Below are 19,519 nucleotides of genomic sequence, written 5' to 3'. Positions count from 1 at the left end.
GGAACTTTTAAAGCCATGTTATTTACACTGTTAGGGACAGATGTTAGTAACATAAATTTTCTAGTTAATTCTGGAGTTAATTGCTCCATCTGGCTTAGTTTTACAGGAATTATCTTTTGGGGGAGATAGGGTGGAAAATGTTCAGTAAAGGGTTAACTCAGCAGGCTTGTGTTGCCCAAACCCTGCACATACTGAAAAGATCTCCCTCCTTGACCAAACTCAAAGGTTCCTTTGCGGTAACCTTCTGAGCCCGTGGAATATCCTATCTAGTAAGACTGTCTTTACATGCCAGAAGCTTTGGCAACACCAGATAGTTTATACTAACATTGATTTATGGTGAACACCTCTTTGTTTACTTGGAGCTCTGGGCTGAATTATATCAGTTTGACCTTTTGAGTAGGTGGCGGCCATAGCTGGAGACTGAGTAGCTAAGGTCAGTCTATTATACATGCCTGTGAAACTGACTCCCCTCCCACAAAGACCTGACCACCACAGCTCAAGTGAGCAACCTTATTTGGCAGTATATTATATGCGTTGTCTCACATTATTGCTGGGAGAACTAAGTGCTGTCCAGCTGAGTCTACTAGGAGAGGACACCGAGAAGCTTGCACCTAGTTTCTCCTGGATATTGTCCTATGTGCCTTTTCCCTTTGTTGATTTTAATCTCTATCTTTTTGCTGTAATATACCAGGAGTGTAATAGCTTTTCTGAGTTCTTTGAGGCCCTACTCAATCAATGAACATGAAGACAGTCTTGGGGACTCTCTGATACAAGTCCATTGTCAAAAGAAGTTCCAACTATTACAAGTTCCAACTAAAGATCCCTTAGTTATTAAATTTGTGTTAAGAGGTTTATAGAAACTTGTAAAAGTTAATATAATTCTAAATTTCCATATGTAATTTCTATGACTTAATACATATTATAATATGCTAACAGTTATTATGCTTTAACTATTATTTTTTCCACTACTTGAGCACCTCCTCCCCAAATAAAACTCCACAGGTTTTTTAATGGATAAAGAAGATGTTGTACATATACAATGGAAAATAATAGCTATAAAAAAGAATGAAATAACACCATTTTCAGCAACATGGATGTAACCAGAGATTATCACAGTAAGTGAAGTAACTCAGAAAGAAGTATGGCATCACTTGTATGTGAAATCTAAAATATAACAGAATTGGACCTATCTACAAAACAGAAGTAGACCCACAGACATAGAGAACAGATTTGTGGTTCCCAAGGGGTACGGTGGGGTGAGGGGGGAAGGAGGGAGAGGCTGGGCTAGCAGAAATAAAATACTACATATATGATGGATAAACAAGGTTCCACTGTATAGCATAGGGAATGATATTCAATATCCTACGATAAACCACACTGGAAGAGTATATTAAAAAGAATGTATATATACATGTCTAACTGCCTCACTTTGCTATACAGCAGAAACTAACACAATATTGTAAATCAGCTATGCTCTAATTGGAAAAAAAATACCTCAGGTAAGGCAAATCCAACTACTTCTTAGAAAATTTTAGACATATTAAAATATAATTACCTGCTTTTTCTAAAAACAGAACTACCATATGATCCAGCAATTCCACTCCTGGGTATATGTCCAAAAATACAAAAACACAACTCAAAAAGATGCAGGCACCCCAGTGTTCATAGCAGTATTATTTGTAACTGCCAAGGTTGTAAAGGTATGTAATCAATCCAAGTGTCCATCAACAGATGAATGAATAAAGAAGATGTGATATATATCAACAATGGAATACTACTGAGCTATAAAAAAGCATGAAATTTTGCCATTTGCAGCAACATGGACAGACTCTGAGGGCATTATGCTAAATGAAGTATAAGTCAGAAAAAGACATATACTTCATGATATCATTTCTATGTGGAATCTATAAAACACAACAAACTAGTGAATAAAACAAAAAAGCAGCATATTCACAGACACACAGAACAAACTAGTGGTCACCAGCGAGGAAAGGGAAGGGGCGCTGATGGGGTGTGCGGGAAAGGGTTACTATGGGATAATCTGAGTTACGTATACGAGGTTTTTAAAAGCTGCAAAGCACTATATAATTTAAAGAATCTTTCATTCAATTAAAAAATAATAAAAAATAATTACCTGTTTTTCTTTATTAACTCCAGACATGAACAGTTGTTTGTATTTGTCTTTGAAAGCAAAGTTTAGAGCTTGTGTTGGAAAATACCGGATAACATTTGCCAAATTGCCACGCCAGTAACTGAGGAAACCTACAAAAGAAAACATACTAAATATAAACTTGCATTAGTATTAAATAATTTGCATAGTTTTAACAAACTTAGCTGTTTGAACTACCTAAAACTTACATCTTTTCTCATGAGAAAAAAAGTTTACATGTGTCTCCAACTGAAGAAAAAAAGGCAGTGTTAACTTCAAGCACCCCATTTCAATTTTGTTAATTTCCAATAAGAAGCCTTGACTACCTAAAAACCTATGGAAAGCATTACCAGCTGAATATAGGTCTCTTCACTAACAGAAAAAGAGCTTACTAGTACTCATCAGAGAACTTTAGTCTCATTTCAAATCATAAAATACAATTCCTATGGTGACAAGTCTGTTGCAAAAAAACTGTTGTATATATACTCTTGAGAATGAGATAAAAGAGTCTTATATTTATATTTTAAAACCTAGCCAAATAAAAGGAATTCACAATTCAAGGCAGTTTCCGGAGGCCTGATGGAGAGACAGGAGGAACTTTCAAGGTTAATAATCTTCCCGATTCAGATCTCCATGGACTGAATGACCAAACTTTATAATTCAGTCACTGTGTTACCTGATAATTCAGAGCTGCCTTTATAATCCTTAGCTTCCCCAGAATACAACAGGCAATCCCTCCAGGACCCATAGTTGTTTTTACAGATGGTTGAACCCTGCTACTCTTAATAAGATAGCACTAGTCCCAGCTTGGAGAAAAGAATACCCATAAACAGTCTTCTAAAGATAAAAATTTGAATGAAGTTAATTTCAGTCAACTGGGCGCAGTGCTCAGAAACTGAAAGTTAGATCAGGTAAGTACACAGAGAAAGACATTTATTTTTTAAATAAATAAGTATACTTTGTGGGAAGTAAAATTGAGTATTAGTGAATCCCAAGGTGAATGTAAAGCGGTCGCAGAGAGACAATTAAGATGTATATTAATGGCCAAGAAATAATCTTTTCAGTCCTCACAGCTGATTCAGTTACTCGGCATTCAGTTGCAGGCATAAATTACTAGGGCGTTTAACATGTAATGGTAACAGCTACAACCTCCTGAGCACTTAGTGTGTACCAGGCACTGGCAAAGGCTGTGCTTGTACGTTTAATTTAATCATCACACCAAGCTTACGATACATGTTCTCTTACAGTACCCATTTCATACATGTGCAAACTGAAACTTTTATAAATTTAAAAACTTAAATCAGGATTTAGAATCAAGTTTTCTGTCTCCAAAGCTCTACTGCAGCTTTGGGTTTCTGGAGAAGCAAATCTTAGAAAAGTTTGAAAATTATTAAAGTATGGTAAATAAATAAAAGTCTATTTTTAAAAAAATGGAAAATGATCATTGTAAAAATTTTTGAGGCAACATTAACAAAACAACACTAATTTCTAGGAATTGCTTTTTATTCATTTAATCGTCATAATCACCCATGAGGTAGGTAATATTAATCTCTCCATTTTATATATGAAGAAATGCATTAAAAACAACCTCTAAGGCATAGAGAAGTTAGTTAAATAAGTTGCCCACTGTCACTTAGGTCAGAAAATTGTACACCTGGAATTTAAACTCAAGCAATCTGGCTCAATAATTCAGTCCCTTAACTACAATACTTTACTTATTCATGCAAATATCTTCTGTACCAAAGAGAGGTCAACAAGTTTTCTTTAATGGAAGCAAAATAAAAATCTTAAAACATGAGAAATGTAAGCAAATTATAAAAGAATATTGCTTGCTAGTTGCAGCCACATTGAATTCCTGAGGGAGATTGATGAATCTAATTTTCAGAGGTATTTTTAATGATTTCTAAGTTCTTCATAGTTAACAACATTTAACAACATAGTTAAGCATTTGTATTTTCTGCAGACTTGCAGAAGAGAAACACTGAAAGTAAAATATGACTGTAAATGATACTGAAGAATAAGATTTTATTTTCTACACCTGTGTTACAGTAACACAACAACAGATTACTGGCAGAGGATAGAGTTGATCTTAAATGTAAAAAAAAAAGCATATTGGCTGGAGAATTGCCAATGCAGTCAAATGGGATTTAAGTTAAAAACCATCATTTGTTTTTTAAAAAAACAAACTAATAAGCTGAGTTTAAAAAGTGCTGTGTATCAAAAATGTATTGGAATTCCCATTTTACACATGGCTCTTATTTATTAATAGTCATTTTGGAAATGGTTGATTTAGATGGTATTGAGATATTATAGGTTTCAGATTGTGAGCTGTTATATAATTATGATTATGGAAAGTGTGAAAGTGTTCATTTCTCTGTCATCTCTGACTGTAATCCCATGGACTGTAGCCCACAAGGCTCCTCTGTCCATGGAATTCTCCAGGCAAGAATACTGGAGTGGGTAACCACTTCCTTCTCCCTGGGATCTTCTGGACTCAGGGACCAAATCTGGTCTCCCATACTGCAGGTAGATTCTCTATTGTCTGAGCCACCAGGAAAGTCCAATTATGATTATAGTACTGAATTAATATCTATTTCACAAAAGAGTATCACAAATGAGTAGTAAAAAGCTTGTAACTCTGGCTAACGTATTGAATATAAATAGAAAATTCTGATGACAGACATCTGCAAATTAACAGGAGACCATGACAGAGTGCCAGATTTATGACTGAAGTGGCCTGGTATCATTGACAGAATGTATTCCTTTTAGCAAAACTGTATCTGCATGAAACAACCTAGAGTATTCAACAAAACAACTGTCCACATCTCAATGAAATTCTAGAAACAAATAAATCTCTACAAGAATAACAGGAAAACTGGCAGCTTCTAATGAGTTATGTCTGAAAAAATATTTCTCTCACACACAAAATACTATTGCATGGCTACTACTGATTGGTGGACTCCCTGAAGCTACAGATATCAGGTTAAAAACCCTTCCTTTAGCCTTTTTCCACATATCATGCAGCAAAACCTTTCTCTTATTCCCTTTTTTTCAACTCACTGATGTACCATGCTTTTAGGAGTGCCAATTTCCTTAGTAAGAGTACAAAGAGGAGGAACTTCAAAGTGGAATCCTGAATGCATTTTCTATAGAAATATTATTTTGGGAGGCTAGGTTTTAGCATTTTCTTAAACTATACTCTAGGTACACTATGTACCATGTAGGTTCTTTAGATAGATTACAAAAATCTACTTTATTTGTAAAACAAATTTATCCCAAGTACATTCATTTACAAATGACCATGAGGAATGAATATTTGTAAATTCAGGAAGGTATTCACAATGATTAAAGAGTTAAAATTTACTAAGCACTAACCATGCAACAGACACAAGGCTGACTATTTTACAGCACTTTTTTTTCTAACTTTTTATTTGATTGGAGTATAGTTGATTAACAATGTAGTGATAGTTCTATGTGTTCAGCAAAGGGAGTCAGCTACACACATTTATGTATCCATTCCTACCCCAAACTCCCCTCCCAAGGAGGCTGTCACATAACAATAAACAGAGTTCCCTGTGCTATACAGTAGGTCCTTGTTGGTTACCCATTTTAAATATAGCAGTGTTTACATGTCCATCCCGAACTCCCTAACTATGCCTTCCCCCTATTCTCTGTCCCTGGCAACCACAGGTTCATTCTCTAAGTCTGTGAATCTGTATCTGTTTTGTCAGTAAGTTCATTTGTATGCATTCTTTTTAGATTCTGCATATAAGGGATATCATATGGTTTCTCTCCTGACTTACTTCACTCATTATGACACCTCTAGGTCCATCAATGATCCTCCAAATGGCATTATTTCCTTCTTTTTAATTGCTGAGTAATATTCCATTGTATGTTTGTATCACATCTTCATCCATTCCTCTGTTGATGGACATGTAGGCTGCTTCCATGTCTTGGATGCTGTGAAGAGTACTGCAATGAACACTGGGGTGCACGTGTCCGTTCAGACCATGTTATTTGTTTGCTTTTTGGTTGCACTGGGTTTTCATTGCTGTACACGCACTTTCTCTAGCTGTGGCAGGTGGGGCCCCTCTGTGGAGGGCAGGCGTCTCACTGTGGTGGGTCCTCTTGCGTGGAGCACCGGCTCTGGGCTACAGCAGCTGCGGCAGGCAGGCTCAGTGGTTGTGCACAGGTTTTGCTGCTCTGCGGCATGTGCAATCTCCCCAAACCAGGGATCAAACTCAGGTCCCCTGCCGTGGCAGACAGGTTCCCATCCGCTGACTATCAGGGCGTCCCAGACCATGCTCTTCTCCAGATACAAGTCCAGGAGTGGGATTTCAGGGCCATGTGGTGGCTCTATTTTTAGAGGAACCTCTGGACTATTCTCCACAGAGGCTGTACCAATTTACATTCCCACCAAGAGTGTAGGAGGGTTCCCTACCCTCCACACTCTCTCCAGCATTTACTGTTTGTGGACTGTTTTATTACAAGGATTATTCTGTTTAACCATCAAAACTACCATATGAGGTAGGTAATAAAATTATTGGGCTTCCCTGGTGGCTCAGATGGTAAAGAATCCACCTGCAATGTAGGAGACCTGGGTTCAACCCCTGGGTTGGGAAGATCCCTTGGAAAGGGGAACAGCTACCCACTCCAGTATTCTGGCCTGGAGAATTCCATGGACAGAGGAGCCCAGTGGGCTACTGTCCATTGGGTCACAAAGAGTTGGACATGACTGAGCAACTTTCCGGAGAAGGCAATGGCACCCCACTCCAGTACTCTTGCCTGGAAAATCCCATGGACGGAGGAGCCTGGTAGGCTGTGGTCCATGGGGTCGCTAAGAGTCTGACACGACTGCGCAACTTCACTTTCACTTTTCACTTTCATGTATTGGAGAAGGAAATGGCAACCCACTCCAGTGTTCTTGCCTGGAGAATCCCAGGGACGGGGGAGCCTGGAGGGCTTCCGTCTATGGGGCCGCATAGAGTCGGACACAACTGAAGTGCCTTAGCAGCAGCAGCAGCAGAACAACTTTCACAAACATACAATATTATTATACCCAGTACAGGACTGAGGAAATTGAAGTTGAGAGAGGTTAAATTAAAACTGTTCAAGGTTACAAGGTAACGGAAAGACTGGGATTTAATTCCAGATCTTTCTACATCTATCTGACTCCAGATCTAGAACTATTACATCTCTATTGCCTCTAGGTAAAAATCCACTTTGAATAAAAACAGTAGTATTTTTTGATCAGAATAAAACAAAGGAAAAGCAAGAGTGATGCAAATGTAGTAGTATTTCACTCTCTAGTCATGCAAATTAAAGGACAGTTTCCAAATATATAATCACAAAATTCATACAGGAAAACATGGGGATTGTGGTATATTTCTCCTCTAACAGCAGAACATCTAAGGTGTGGTGTTGTTTTTTTACTTAATTGCTTAATAATCTCTTCAAAATTTAAGGATGATAAGAAACCTCCTTTGAACTTAATTCTGAGAAAGTAATTAAGAATTAATATAAAACTTACGGGAAAATGGGGCAAAGTTACCAGGTCAGTTACTGGTCAACTTACAAGTCAAGAATGGAAATGCTAGGCATGTTTGGGTATACAGTTGACCTTTGAACAAAGTGAGGGTTAGGGGCACTGATGACCCACTCAGTCAAAAATCCAAGTATAACTTGTAGTCTGCCTTCCCTATATGTAGGTTCTCCATATCCACGATTCTGCAACCATGAAGTCAACCAACTGGGGATCATGTAGTACCGTAGTATTTACTACTGAAAAAAAAATCCACACATTCAAACCCATGGTGCTCAAGGGTCAAGTGTATGTATATTCTAGACTTGTACATGCCAACATACTTAAACAGTCTGCCAATTAGTTTAAAAAAATGCAATCAATGATTCTCAAATATGTACATACTTAAAAAAGCAAATTATATACCTCTGCCACTATACCACCCTGTTATGTGCATCTGTAAAACATATCCAAAAGAGAAATTAAAGAATGAGATAAAGATTCTTCATTTACACAATACTGTAAATCAACTATACTCAATAACTATACAAAAAAAAAAGGATTCTTTATTTAAAAACCTTTTATGTGATACCAAGTACATAGCGGAGTTGGTGATGGAATGGGAGGCCTGGTGTGCTGCGATTCATGAGGTCGCAAAGAGTCGGATACGACTGAGCGACTGAACTGAACTGAACTACACAGCAGGGGCTTCTCTGGTGGCTCATAAAGTAAAGAATCTGCCTGCAATGCAGGAGACCCAGGTTTGATCCCTGGATGGGAAGATCCCCTGGAGAAGGGAATGGCAACTCACTCCAGTATTCTTGCCTGGAGAATCCCATGGACAGAGTAGCCTGGCAGGCTACAGTCCATGGGGTCGTAAAGAGTCAGATATGACTGAGTGACTAACACACACACACACACACACACACACACACACTCACACAGAGCAGACCTGTTAGGGACAGCACTAGGAACAAAGTTCTTGGTCTTATGGAACTTACATCATAGACAATGAAGAAATAAATGTTAGGTGTCCAGAAGAAAAAATAGTAATATGCAGATGGAGAATGAGGAAGGACTATTTAGATAGGGTGGTTAGGTCAAACTGTAAGATATTAGGACACAACTGAGCATTTATTTTACTAGTTAAAACACAGTACTTTCAAATATCTTGCTAATTATGATGTTTTCATACTATCATCTGCTATTATCCCAAGGCACCCTTAGAATGAGGTTCATTCTTAAAAATAATGTGAATCTATATTTCAAATAGTCTTGGCAATTTCAAATATTCAAAAAGTCTTATCTCTATAAATCCATTTAACAGAGCCAATATAGACTATATTTATTATATAATAATTGAGTAAGGGCTCCAGTCATCCCCCTTCCCCTGTGTAACTCTTACTTTTTTCAGGATGCCTTAGTGTCCTGTGATATATAACTGACATTTGGCCAATCATGGGTACCAGGGCCAAGTCATTTACTAAATATTAGTAAAGTTTATTTTCCTATTTTATTTACATAAAGCATATACCTAATATTTTCTTTTCATACCCCAAATATCATCTTCAATATTTAAAAACCTCACTGCTTTAGCCTTCAGAAAAATATGCTTGGAAAAGTTCAGATTAAAAATAACTGATGAACTCATAGCCAGAAATACCTGAAAGAGAAAAGAGTTCTGGTAGGCTCTCTAAAAATGAGACATAATATCCTTAAAAACATATGTTACAATACACTAAATAAAACAGCTCATATTAATTAAAATATATTTACTGATGCATAGCTTGCTCAGTGAAAAAGAATCACTCTCAAGACACTAAAATGTTAACTGTGGTGATGTTAGCAGTTTTTTTTTTTTAAACTTTTTGTTTCTCTATATTTTCTAATTTTCTATAAGAAACATGCATTATTTGTATAATGAAGGTTTAAATAGTACTAAATAATAAAAGTATACATATGAAGTTGGAAAGTCATAAAACCAACAAAGAATAAATCTTTAAAAATAGCATTGGTCAGGTTAAACCCAGATACTTTTACTAAAAAGTATCAAAGACACCAAAAGAGATATTTAAAGCTATGTTCAGAACAAGAATGAAGAGCTGTCTCCTTGAGGCGTAAAGAAAGACATAAGGTAAGAAGATAGTGACAGAGCTTGTGCCTTCTGAGTTCACTGTCTCTTATCCTCATTTCATACTGCCTAAAGAAAGGAAAAGTTATCAGTAAAACTAGAATATGGAAAACAAGAGAAACTTCAGAACACTGAGATGGCGATATACCTTGATTTTCACAAGAGAGAAAGTAAATTCCAGAAAATAAAAGCCTCAGAATCTGACTGCTTAGTAAAGTTCCAGAATGATCTAGCACAGTGATTCTCAACCCTATCAGGTTCGTTTTCCAAACACAATAAATATTTTACAATGCTTCCTATACTATCTATAAATAGAATTCAAAGACAATGACCTCTTCACTAGTCCCAAAAAAGTCAATATAATGCCTTCTTTGCTACATACAAAGAGGAAATAAAGGAGTTTATAATATGCATCTTAAATTAGTAAATTGGTGAGGTGTGATCACATCAGAGACATCATAGTAATGAATCTGTTGTGTTTAAGATACACAATGACATTTTGAAAAAAGGACTTAATAAGTATATCTATACAATCATAATTCAATATTTAAAAATGAAGATGATGTAAGTGATGATCAAATATGACACACAGAACTTTAACATGAGTTTCCACAATGATGAACACCTCTCAGTAAAATTCTGAGCAAAACAAAGTACAGTCTTTCCTCTACTTACACGACAGCTGCATTATGGAAATTAGTGTGTACTAAAATTATGCCCTGGATGGTTTATGTTGATAAGTAAATAATCAAAAACAGGTTTTAGTGCTATATGAACATCCAGTGGGAGATCTGAGTCATTCCGTTGCAGGGTAAGTCTTTGTTGTGCAGGACTGACCAGGTACAGGGGCAGCAGGATGTTCAGCAGTCCTGGATTTTGCCTTTCATATCACTGCATTTAAGAATTACTCCCCTCTTTGCGCTAAAAAAAGTCCTCACAAGTTTCCCAAAATGCCCCTAGATGGCAATATTATCCCTGTTGTGAATTACTAATCTTTTAGCATAGGACTGATAACAAGGTTTTGTGTGTACCAGGAAACATTTTCTTAAAATTCTGCTTAAAGAAAGCTGGAGCCAGAATACTATTCAGAATGGTCTCAATTTGCAAGAGCCACATTGAATGTGTCTGTGCTCGTGTACTCAGGCACTTCAGACATGTCCTATTTTTGCAACCCCAAGGACTGATATTGAAGCTGAAACTCCAATACTTTGGCCACCTGATGCGAAGAGCTGACTCATTTGAAAGGACCCTGATTCTGGGAAAGATTGAGGGCAGGAGGAGAAGGGCACGACAGAGGATGAGATGGTTGGATGAATCACCGACTCAATGGACATGAGTTTGGGTAGGCTCTGGGAGTTGGTGATGGACAGGGAGGCCTGGCGTGCTGCAGTTCATGGGGTCGCAAAGAGTCGGACATGACTGAGTGACTGAAATGAACTGAACTGAACTGATGGACTGTAGTCCGCCAGGCTCCTCTGTCCATGGGATTTTCCAGGCCAGGATACTGGAGTGTGTTGCCATGCCCTCCTCCAGGGGATCTTCTAGATCCAGGGACCCAACCGAGTCTCCTGCATTGCAGGGGGATTCTTTACCACTGAGCCACCAGAGAAGCTCCATATTGAACATAGGTTTAAATATTACAAAAAACATTTAAAATATAAAATGATTTAGCATTGGTCAGCACAATCTGTCCAGAATATTCAACTTTACCTGACTAAATATTTAAAGCAGATTAGTAAATAATAAAGAGGCCCCTACTTCTCTGAAGAGAAATGGGAAGCTTGCTCTGATAAAACAAATGGAAGTGAGAAGATGTGAGCCATTAACTATGAAAGATCTAAATTAAGCTCCCAGACGGGGCACACTAAATCCACAGTAGAGATGATGCCTTAAGAGTCTATATCCTCAGCCCTAAATACTCTGCTTGCAGGGTCTTAGTTCCCCCACCAGAGATCGAACTCGTGTTCCCCCTGAAGTGGAAGCCTGGAGTCCTAACCATTGAACCACCAGGAAATTCCCAGGAATCCTTTTTTTATGAGAGGAAGTGTAACCTATCTTAGACTTAGGAGTGAAAGAATGGACTGCATTTGAGTTGAACCCACTTCACGTCTTGTTCAGAATATACAACAAATAGGCCTATTTCCCTTTTTAAAATTCATATAGATGTTTCAATTGAATCCAACTATATGGGAGGCTCAGATGGTAAAGAATCTGCCTACAGTGTGGGAGACCTTGGTTCAATCCCTGGGTCAGGAAGATCCCCTGGAGAACGGAATGGTATTCTTGCCTGGAGAATCCCATGGACAGAGGAGCCTGTTGGGCTACAGTCCATGGGGTCACAAAATGTCGGACATGAGTGAGCAACTAACACTACATTATACAGCTCAAAGTTTCTGATCAATTTATCCTCTATTCACTTAGCTAACTTAGAAGCCAGTCTGCAAGGTGAGGGCAATGAATGATTAATAAGGCATTTTCATTATTCCTTAAAATCACTTCAATATTAATGGAAAAAACTCCAAAACTCCACAAGGAACCAAAATATAAAAATTTTACATAAAAACAGAGCCTGATGCAAAAAAAGAAAACCGATCCTATCTCTACTTCAGAGTTTTTACATTGCTCACGGTACGTTTTTCTCATTAATTTTGATTTCTAAAAATACTGCATTAAAATAGTTTGTTTCTAGACTGAGGTTCCCACGTGGCACAGTGATAAAGAATCCGCCTGCCAATGCAGGAGACGCCTTCCATCCCTGGTGGGGAAGATCCCCTCTGGAAGGAAATGGCAACCCACTCCAGTATTCTTGCCTGGAGAATTCCGTGGACAGAGGCGCCTGGCAGGGCTACAGTCCATGGAGTCGCAAAGAGTCGGACACAACTGAGCACGCACCTACCACTGAGGTTTTTTGGCATCCTCCTAAAACATGTGTAGACGTGAGTGCCTGTTAAGCTTCAACCTCAGTTTTCAGTAGTTCCTGAGAACAGAAGCTCTTTTCACTGAATACGTACTAGAGAGGCCCCAGTGCTTCTCTATTTGGGATACTTGTCTCAAACATGTTATTTCAACAAATATTTCAGAACCTTAAAGCACTTATTAACATACAGCCAAGTGCCAAATGGCATCTCCCCCCAATCCTGGGAGGTCAACCATTTCCCCCTTGAGCCAGGTAGAGGCGCACCGGGGTGCAACGCCTACTAGGAAGGAGAAATGTAAAGAAAGAGACGGTGGTGATCCCTCCTGCCCAAGGACTGCTCACGTGCAGGCCTTCTTGGCCCTGGGAAAGCAGAGCCTCATAGACTGGTTAAGAAATTGTGTTATCCCAAGCACAGAAATCAACTCATCACCGACACACACGGCCCTGGTGGCCGCAGCGACCCCTCCTGGCTCACCCACTCCCTTTTCCGGGAAGCTGAGCCTGCGTGGGGGGAAGGTTGGTGGAGGGGCCTCCCATACGCACCCTGCTCACGGGGAATCCGCACCAGGCAGTCCACGATGCCTTTGTACTGCGCCTCGGGGCTGATCTGCTTGGACGACGCCTGCACCTGCAGCAGCAGCTTCACACGCTCGATGGGCGCCACCGTCGTCTTGGACACAGCCGCCGCCACCCCGCCTGCCAGCAGGTCTTTCCCGAAGGATGTGGCGTCAAAAAGCCGCTTTTCCGCCTTCTTCTCCTGCTTCTTCTTCGGAGGTTCACGCTGCATGGTGGGACGACTGCCGTAAAAACGGGTAGCAGAAGCTCAAAATATGAGCCGGAGACACGCGAGGACGAAGGCAAAAACCGCTTCTGCGTAGTCCTGGCGGGAAAGTCGCGCTCAGGACGCTGGGAGAAGGTCGCCCGGGGGCGGGGCGCTACGCAGGTGCCTCCAACCGCCTCCAGCCGGTGGAGCCGGTCACGTGACTCCCAACACGTGGCTCTTCAGCGCGGTACTGTCTACGCAAGTAGAGGTGCCTGGCTGCGCTTGCAGCAGTGACAGGACTGCGAGGCTGTGAGTTCTCGCCTGGGAAGGGATCCGGGAGAACCAGGTCTGTAAAAGAGTTGGTGGCCCAAACACGACAGAGCAGCAAAATCAACCGCGTGGGACTAACCAAGGTTAGTTTTGGTTCCCAGAGTAACCCTTGCACCTTCCATTAGAAATAAAATCTTTCAATGTGGCAGGGGTCCTTTGTCTAGTCACTGTCTCACTCTGGTTTTACTGACTGTACCCGCATAACATAATTCAACACATTTCTCTTTCTCCTGTGTTTTATTTGGTAATTCTATCTAGAGCAGTGGTGCTCAGACTGCACAAATTGGAGGTGTTGGTAGGGGGTGGACGGAGACATGGGTTTGTGCCTGGGTGTCTGTGTTTGAATTTGAATTCCCCAGGTAATTTTAATGTGCAGAGTTGGGATCGTGTTCTAGAACAGCGGTTCACAAACTGATTTTAGGATACCTTTTCACTCTTCATGTAGAAGACCGCAAAGAAGCGTCTGTTTTTATGTTATATATTGATATTAACCATTTCAGAAATTGTAACAGAAAGTTAAAAAAATCTACTCATTTAAAATAACAGTAAACCCCTACATAAGTAACATTTTTATATTAAAGAACAGTTATTTTGCCAGCAAAAAAATGTAGTGAGAACAGCCTTGTTTTATATTTTTTAAAGTCTTTTTAAATGTCTGGCTTAATAAAAGTCTGATTTACACAGCTGCTTTTGCATTCCATTTGCTGCAATAGTGCCCAACATGTATGTAACTGCTGGAAAACTCCACTATACACTAATGAGGGAATGAGAGTGAAAGAGGCAAAAAAATGTCCTATTATTATTAATAAAGAAATATATTCTTAATTCCTCTTTACAACTTGTTTGATGGTTTCTACTAAAGGAAGGAAGCTTCCATTTTATCATCTCTTACTCTGCAGGACTTGGAGTCTTTAAAAACATCTATAAAATGTGAGATGAGTTACTGGTTCTTTTGAACTTTAGTTTGCATTTTTAAATTTATTATCCCAAGTGTGTTGTAACACTTTTAATAGTACTTGTTACTAGTGAAGAACCAAATATTTTGGTCAGAAGCATTCCAGAGCAGGAATTTTGTTAATCTTTTGGCGACCTCATAAAAGGAGTTGGCAAGTCCTACTGGTACCATGTTTGATACCTTTTCTTAGCGGCTCATTTGACTCAACTGGTTTTTCAGCCTGAGTTTCTTTGTATATTGTATGCTGCTGACATATTAGTCTTTCTAAAGCAATTCCATTAATCATTATTCCTAGCTTGAAAAATTGAAAGTTTTCTCACTGCATTGACTTCAAAATCCTTTGTGAAATCCATCACAAATTCAAGAAATGATGGGCATTTTCTCTGCAAAAATCTGGAAAATGAAAGACTTCATTCTCTTTTAAGGTAATTTGAAGCACTTAGGGAGAAATTAAAGGGGGAATTTCCAGAATCACATTCCAAGCAAGGATGTCTCTTTAAGGTGCCAAAAGAGTTAAAGGAACCACCTCTGGTCACAGGAAATGTAAGTTATTTTCAGAAGTCAGAAAAGCCTGCTGCTGCTCCCCAGGGCAATTTTCTCTCCCTTCCCTTTTTGCCCCTCTTCCTGCCCTCCCCTGACATGACTATAGTTAACAGTGTTTATAGCATGTTCCTTTATGATATCTTCAAGCTTACTTTTGACATATATTCTTTGTTAGAAGACGGCAAAAGTGAAAGTACTTAGAAGTGTAGCTTTGTTTTTTTTTAACCCTATTAAGAGCTCTGGATCGTCTCTTTTCAAAGATGAAGTGCAAATGTTTATTTTAATTTGTTGCTTTGCATTTTATTTACTGATTTACTGAATGAAAAAAGTTCTGGTGACTTATATGTTGATATTAAAAATAGAGAGTCTCAGGGCCTTTGCACTGTTCACATTTTCCTTAGCAGTCAGCTTGGTTAGTTTCCTAACCAGATCTGAGGCCATCTCAGCAACCCTTTCCCTGGCCACCCTGTCTCTCACACTTCATACTCCATTTTCTTGCTTCACCTTTTTTCTTTTAGTTTTTGTTTTACTTATTTGTGGTCTGCCTCTCCCACTAGAACATAAGCTCCATGAGGGTAGCAATTTTTGGCTGTTTTGTTCATTGCTGTATCTCTGGCATTCAGAACAGTGCTTGGTACAGAGCAGAAATGTAATAAATGTTTGTTGGATGAATGGTCAAAAAGTCAACACAACTGCAAACAACCCTCTGCACCATCTTTATTAAAAACTATCAATATAGCGCAAAAATAGCTTCAGTTATATAGAATATAGAAGTACAACTCTAAAAAATTAATTTCCACACAGTACAGTATATAAAGTTTTATTAATATTACTGTATTTTAAAATACTCAAAGTATAAATCCTCATTTTTAAAGTGTTTCGTGCTGAATACTTTTTCTTAGCTTTCCAACATTTTGTACAGTAGAGGGTATGATTTAGATGACTCTATCGTGTTCAACCAATGGATATTTAATAATAAGTAGTCATAGTAGCAGTAGTAGCAGCTGCTAACACTTTTATAGCACATAATGTGTGCCAGGCACTATTAGAAGGAAATTACACAGACAACAATAATTATTCACAATGTTATTTTCAAGAATGTTCAAAGTGGACAAACCTAGTAAATTGGTTTCATAGCTCTTCCCATTTGTATCAGAAATGTAAAAAAGCAGGGACTGCAATTTACTAACTTGCCAGTATGTATCATCATGGAAGGTCCCTTGGCACAAAAAGAGAAATTCCCTATTCTGACATGACAAAACAAAGAGACAAAAACGAGAAATGGAGAATGGGGGTTGAAATCTAAAATGTAATTTTGTGGGGGGACAGGATTAAAAAATATATGATGGTGGTAAGCCAGCACTTGCTTTTTTTTTTAAATGCTGGATATATAGTCTTTTGCATTACAGTCTTTGGTGAAAACAAACGTTTGCAGGATGCTAATAAAATCCAACCTAAGAATGTTTCTGTAACTGCAAAAGCATTCTACATCCCTCTTTATTTAATAAAGTTGCAGATAGGCACTTATTGTCCAATGAGTCAGATCTACTCTCAGGTGTGAATCTGAACATATGTGGAAAAATGAGCAGCTAAGTTTACAGTACTTACCACACTTATTTTGATATCTATTCAGAGATAAAAGCCAAGATAATGTTTGGTTTTCTTAAAAATGCAATGTCTCTGCAACATGCACATTACATCTGCAATACTTCAAATGACTTGGCCTTATAAAAGAATAGTAGTCTTTTTATTTCAGTTATTAAATAGTGGTCTTACAATTCTTTTAGACCAGGAAAGCAGTTCAACAGATCAAAATTTCACTAAATGAAACAAAAAGTTCCTAATGGTTAAGTCCCAAGTTCAGTCTGTTTGAAAATCTGAGGTGATCAGTGGCTGCATTTATGAATAATTCTCCATATTAAATATAGCTTCATTGTGTTTGAGGGACCATTATCAAGAAATTTAAGACATTTACTAAATACTCTTAAACAATACTTTGATACTTACATATGTGCACAAGCAGTCCTAAGACAGCAGTAAAGAGTCTATCATTTGACCAAAATTATAATCTGAAGGGGAAGGGGAGGATATTGCAAGTCATTTTCTACCAAAGTTTCTTGTTCTGTTTTAAATGCCACAATTAAGGTCCACAAATCACTAATAGGACAAATACAGTGGTTTGCATCTTCAACACCTGGGTGAAAATCTCTTAAACTCATGACAGAGGGATAATAGTGTTTCTTCTAAGACCAAATACTTTAAATGGTGCATCCACTACGTTTTTCAGTTAATTCTGATTAAGCTCGAGGTCTCATGCTTGAGGTAGGGGAAAGGCAGAGACTGGCTTTAGATGTGCCGGTGTAATATGCCTTCCAAAGGTAAATCCTGAAGAAGAGAGAACCCAATGCTATAAAGTCACGGGAGCATCTGAGAATTCAGGAGAATCCACTGGGTAAATGTCAGTTAAGAATTGTCATGTTCTTCCTTCCTTTCAATCTGCCAAATTCTGACAGCTAAAGAAAATTCTGAGCTTAGTACCTCTCTTTCTCTGCTGCTGCTAAGTTGCTTCAGTCGTGTCTGACTCTGTGCGACCCCATAGACGGCAGCCCACCAGGCTCCCCCGTCCCTGGGATTCTCCAGGCAAGAACACTGGAGTGGGTTGCCATTTCCTTCTCCAATGCATGAAAGTGAAAAGTGAAAGTGAAGTCGCTCATTAGTGTCCGACTCCTAGCGACCCCATGGACTGCAGCCCACCAGGCTCCTCTGTCCATGGGATTTTCCAGGCAAGAGTACTGGAGTGGGCTGCCATTGCCTTCTCTGTTTCTTTCTCTACTCATGGTCAAATAAATTTCTTTTTCTACTCATGGTCAAATAAATTATTTTTCATTAAAGGTACCCCTTTGGGAAAACCCGGTACATCCAGATTTGTAAGAAAAAACTTTGTATTGACTGGAAGTTGTCATAGAATTTCTTTAGTTAACTTTTTCATTGTTTTCAACATGATTGGGTTTTTTTTTAAAGATTTACATAAAACTTTCCTAAAATTCATGAACTTGTATAAAATGTGTGTATACCTGAATATATTTCAAAAAAGAGAAAAACAATGAAAGTATATGAACAAATAGTTTACAAATATATATCCTAGTCAAAATAGAACTGACCTGAATGAGTAAAGAAAATCAAATAAATAAAAAAGTAAGTTTAATTTTCACTCCTCTTCCCCCACAGTGAGGTATCTACTAAAACACATAAAAGTATCTCATCTAAGAAGGAATCAGTACTCAACATTACAAATTTAGGTACCGAACAATAGGTTAGAGGGACAAAATTGCTCATTTTACTGAAGAGGATCTTTAGACACCTCAAAACAGTCATTTCATTTGTACATGAAAAATCTGAGCTCAGAGAGGTACAAAAACTTGCTCATGGTCACAACACTAATTAGTAACAGAACCTGGTCATCTCCTCCCAATTTCATGATTGTTTTGCCAAATATCAATACTAGTCTTGAGAAAAATACAGAAAATATTGGGTTTTTTCCCAAGATAAGCATTCTTATATTAATTTTACATAAAATACATCACATTATTTCAAATCAGTAAATAAATTAATGTTATATACCAAAATGGAAAATAAGTTAACAATCTCTTCTTCATATTTTGATCAAGTATTTTCTTCAAAAGTCTCAGAATAAGATTTAGTGCATCAAATCCAGCAGCGTCTTCATCAGCCTTATGTTCAGTATTGATTAGTGAAAAGAAGTTAAACCTTATCTCTTTGTGAATAGATTTCAGCAGTTCTAACCGTGCTTGATGGTCTCTGCACAGTGTTGCTATGCGTCAAGAAAATACAGCTACAAGGTTAATCCAAAGAACAATTTAAAAGCCATTTCAATGGCAATTTCTGTAACTGAGTCATGAAAACAGACATAAAGTTCTTGAAGTTTGGGATGAAGAAACAGCCTCCTGTAGAGAAAAAGAACACACTAATTTCAGAAATTCCAAGAAGGAAAAAACTCCAACTCTCCAATATATTTCACTATATTTTTTGGTTTCTGAAAGAATAAGTCATAAATTCAACCACTAATCTAAATCTACAGTAGGGGGAAATGCAACTAGATTTATAATTAAGTAATATATGCCTTAGGTCAATTATATTTATTATTTCAGAGTGTAAAAAGCCTATTGTATCAACTTCTATAGTCATATTC

General features: G+C 38.1%; 2 protein-coding genes across 6 annotated transcripts in view; both read right to left on the bottom strand.

Moving 5' to 3' along the window:
- Window positions 1–13,882, bottom strand: part of SLC25A31 (solute carrier family 25 member 31) — a 28,612-nt gene extending 14,730 nt beyond the window's left edge. Inside the window, exons 1-2 of the mRNA XM_043900836.1 lie at window positions 13,262–13,882; window positions 2,135–2,262 (exon numbers count right to left, since the gene is read on the bottom strand). Coding sequence (XP_043756771.1) covers window positions 2,135–2,262; window positions 13,262–13,505 — 372 coding nt within the window. The 5' untranslated portion in view covers window positions 13,506–13,882. The remainder of the gene's footprint in view (window positions 1–2,134; window positions 2,263–13,261) is intronic.
- Window positions 13,883–18,285: 4,403 nt separating this feature from the next.
- The window catches only part of INTU (inturned planar cell polarity protein), a 94,960-nt gene continuing 93,726 nt past the window's right edge, over window positions 18,286–19,519 (bottom strand). For all 5 annotated transcript variants that reach the window (XM_043902380.1, XM_043902382.1, XM_043902379.1 and 2 more), the window contains one exon: window positions 18,286–19,274. In XM_043902380.1, the coding sequence (XP_043758315.1) occupies window positions 19,163–19,274 (112 nt within the window). In that variant the 3' untranslated portion in view covers window positions 18,286–19,162. The remainder of the gene's footprint in view (window positions 19,275–19,519) is intronic.

The sequence above is a fragment of the Cervus elaphus genome, chromosome 5 (assembly GCF_910594005.1).
Source record: "Cervus elaphus chromosome 5, mCerEla1.1, whole genome shotgun sequence".
NCBI lineage: Eukaryota > Metazoa > Chordata > Mammalia > Artiodactyla > Cervidae > Cervus > Cervus elaphus.
Note: the sequence above shows the minus strand (reverse complement) of the source record. Positions and strands in the feature narration are given on the sequence as shown.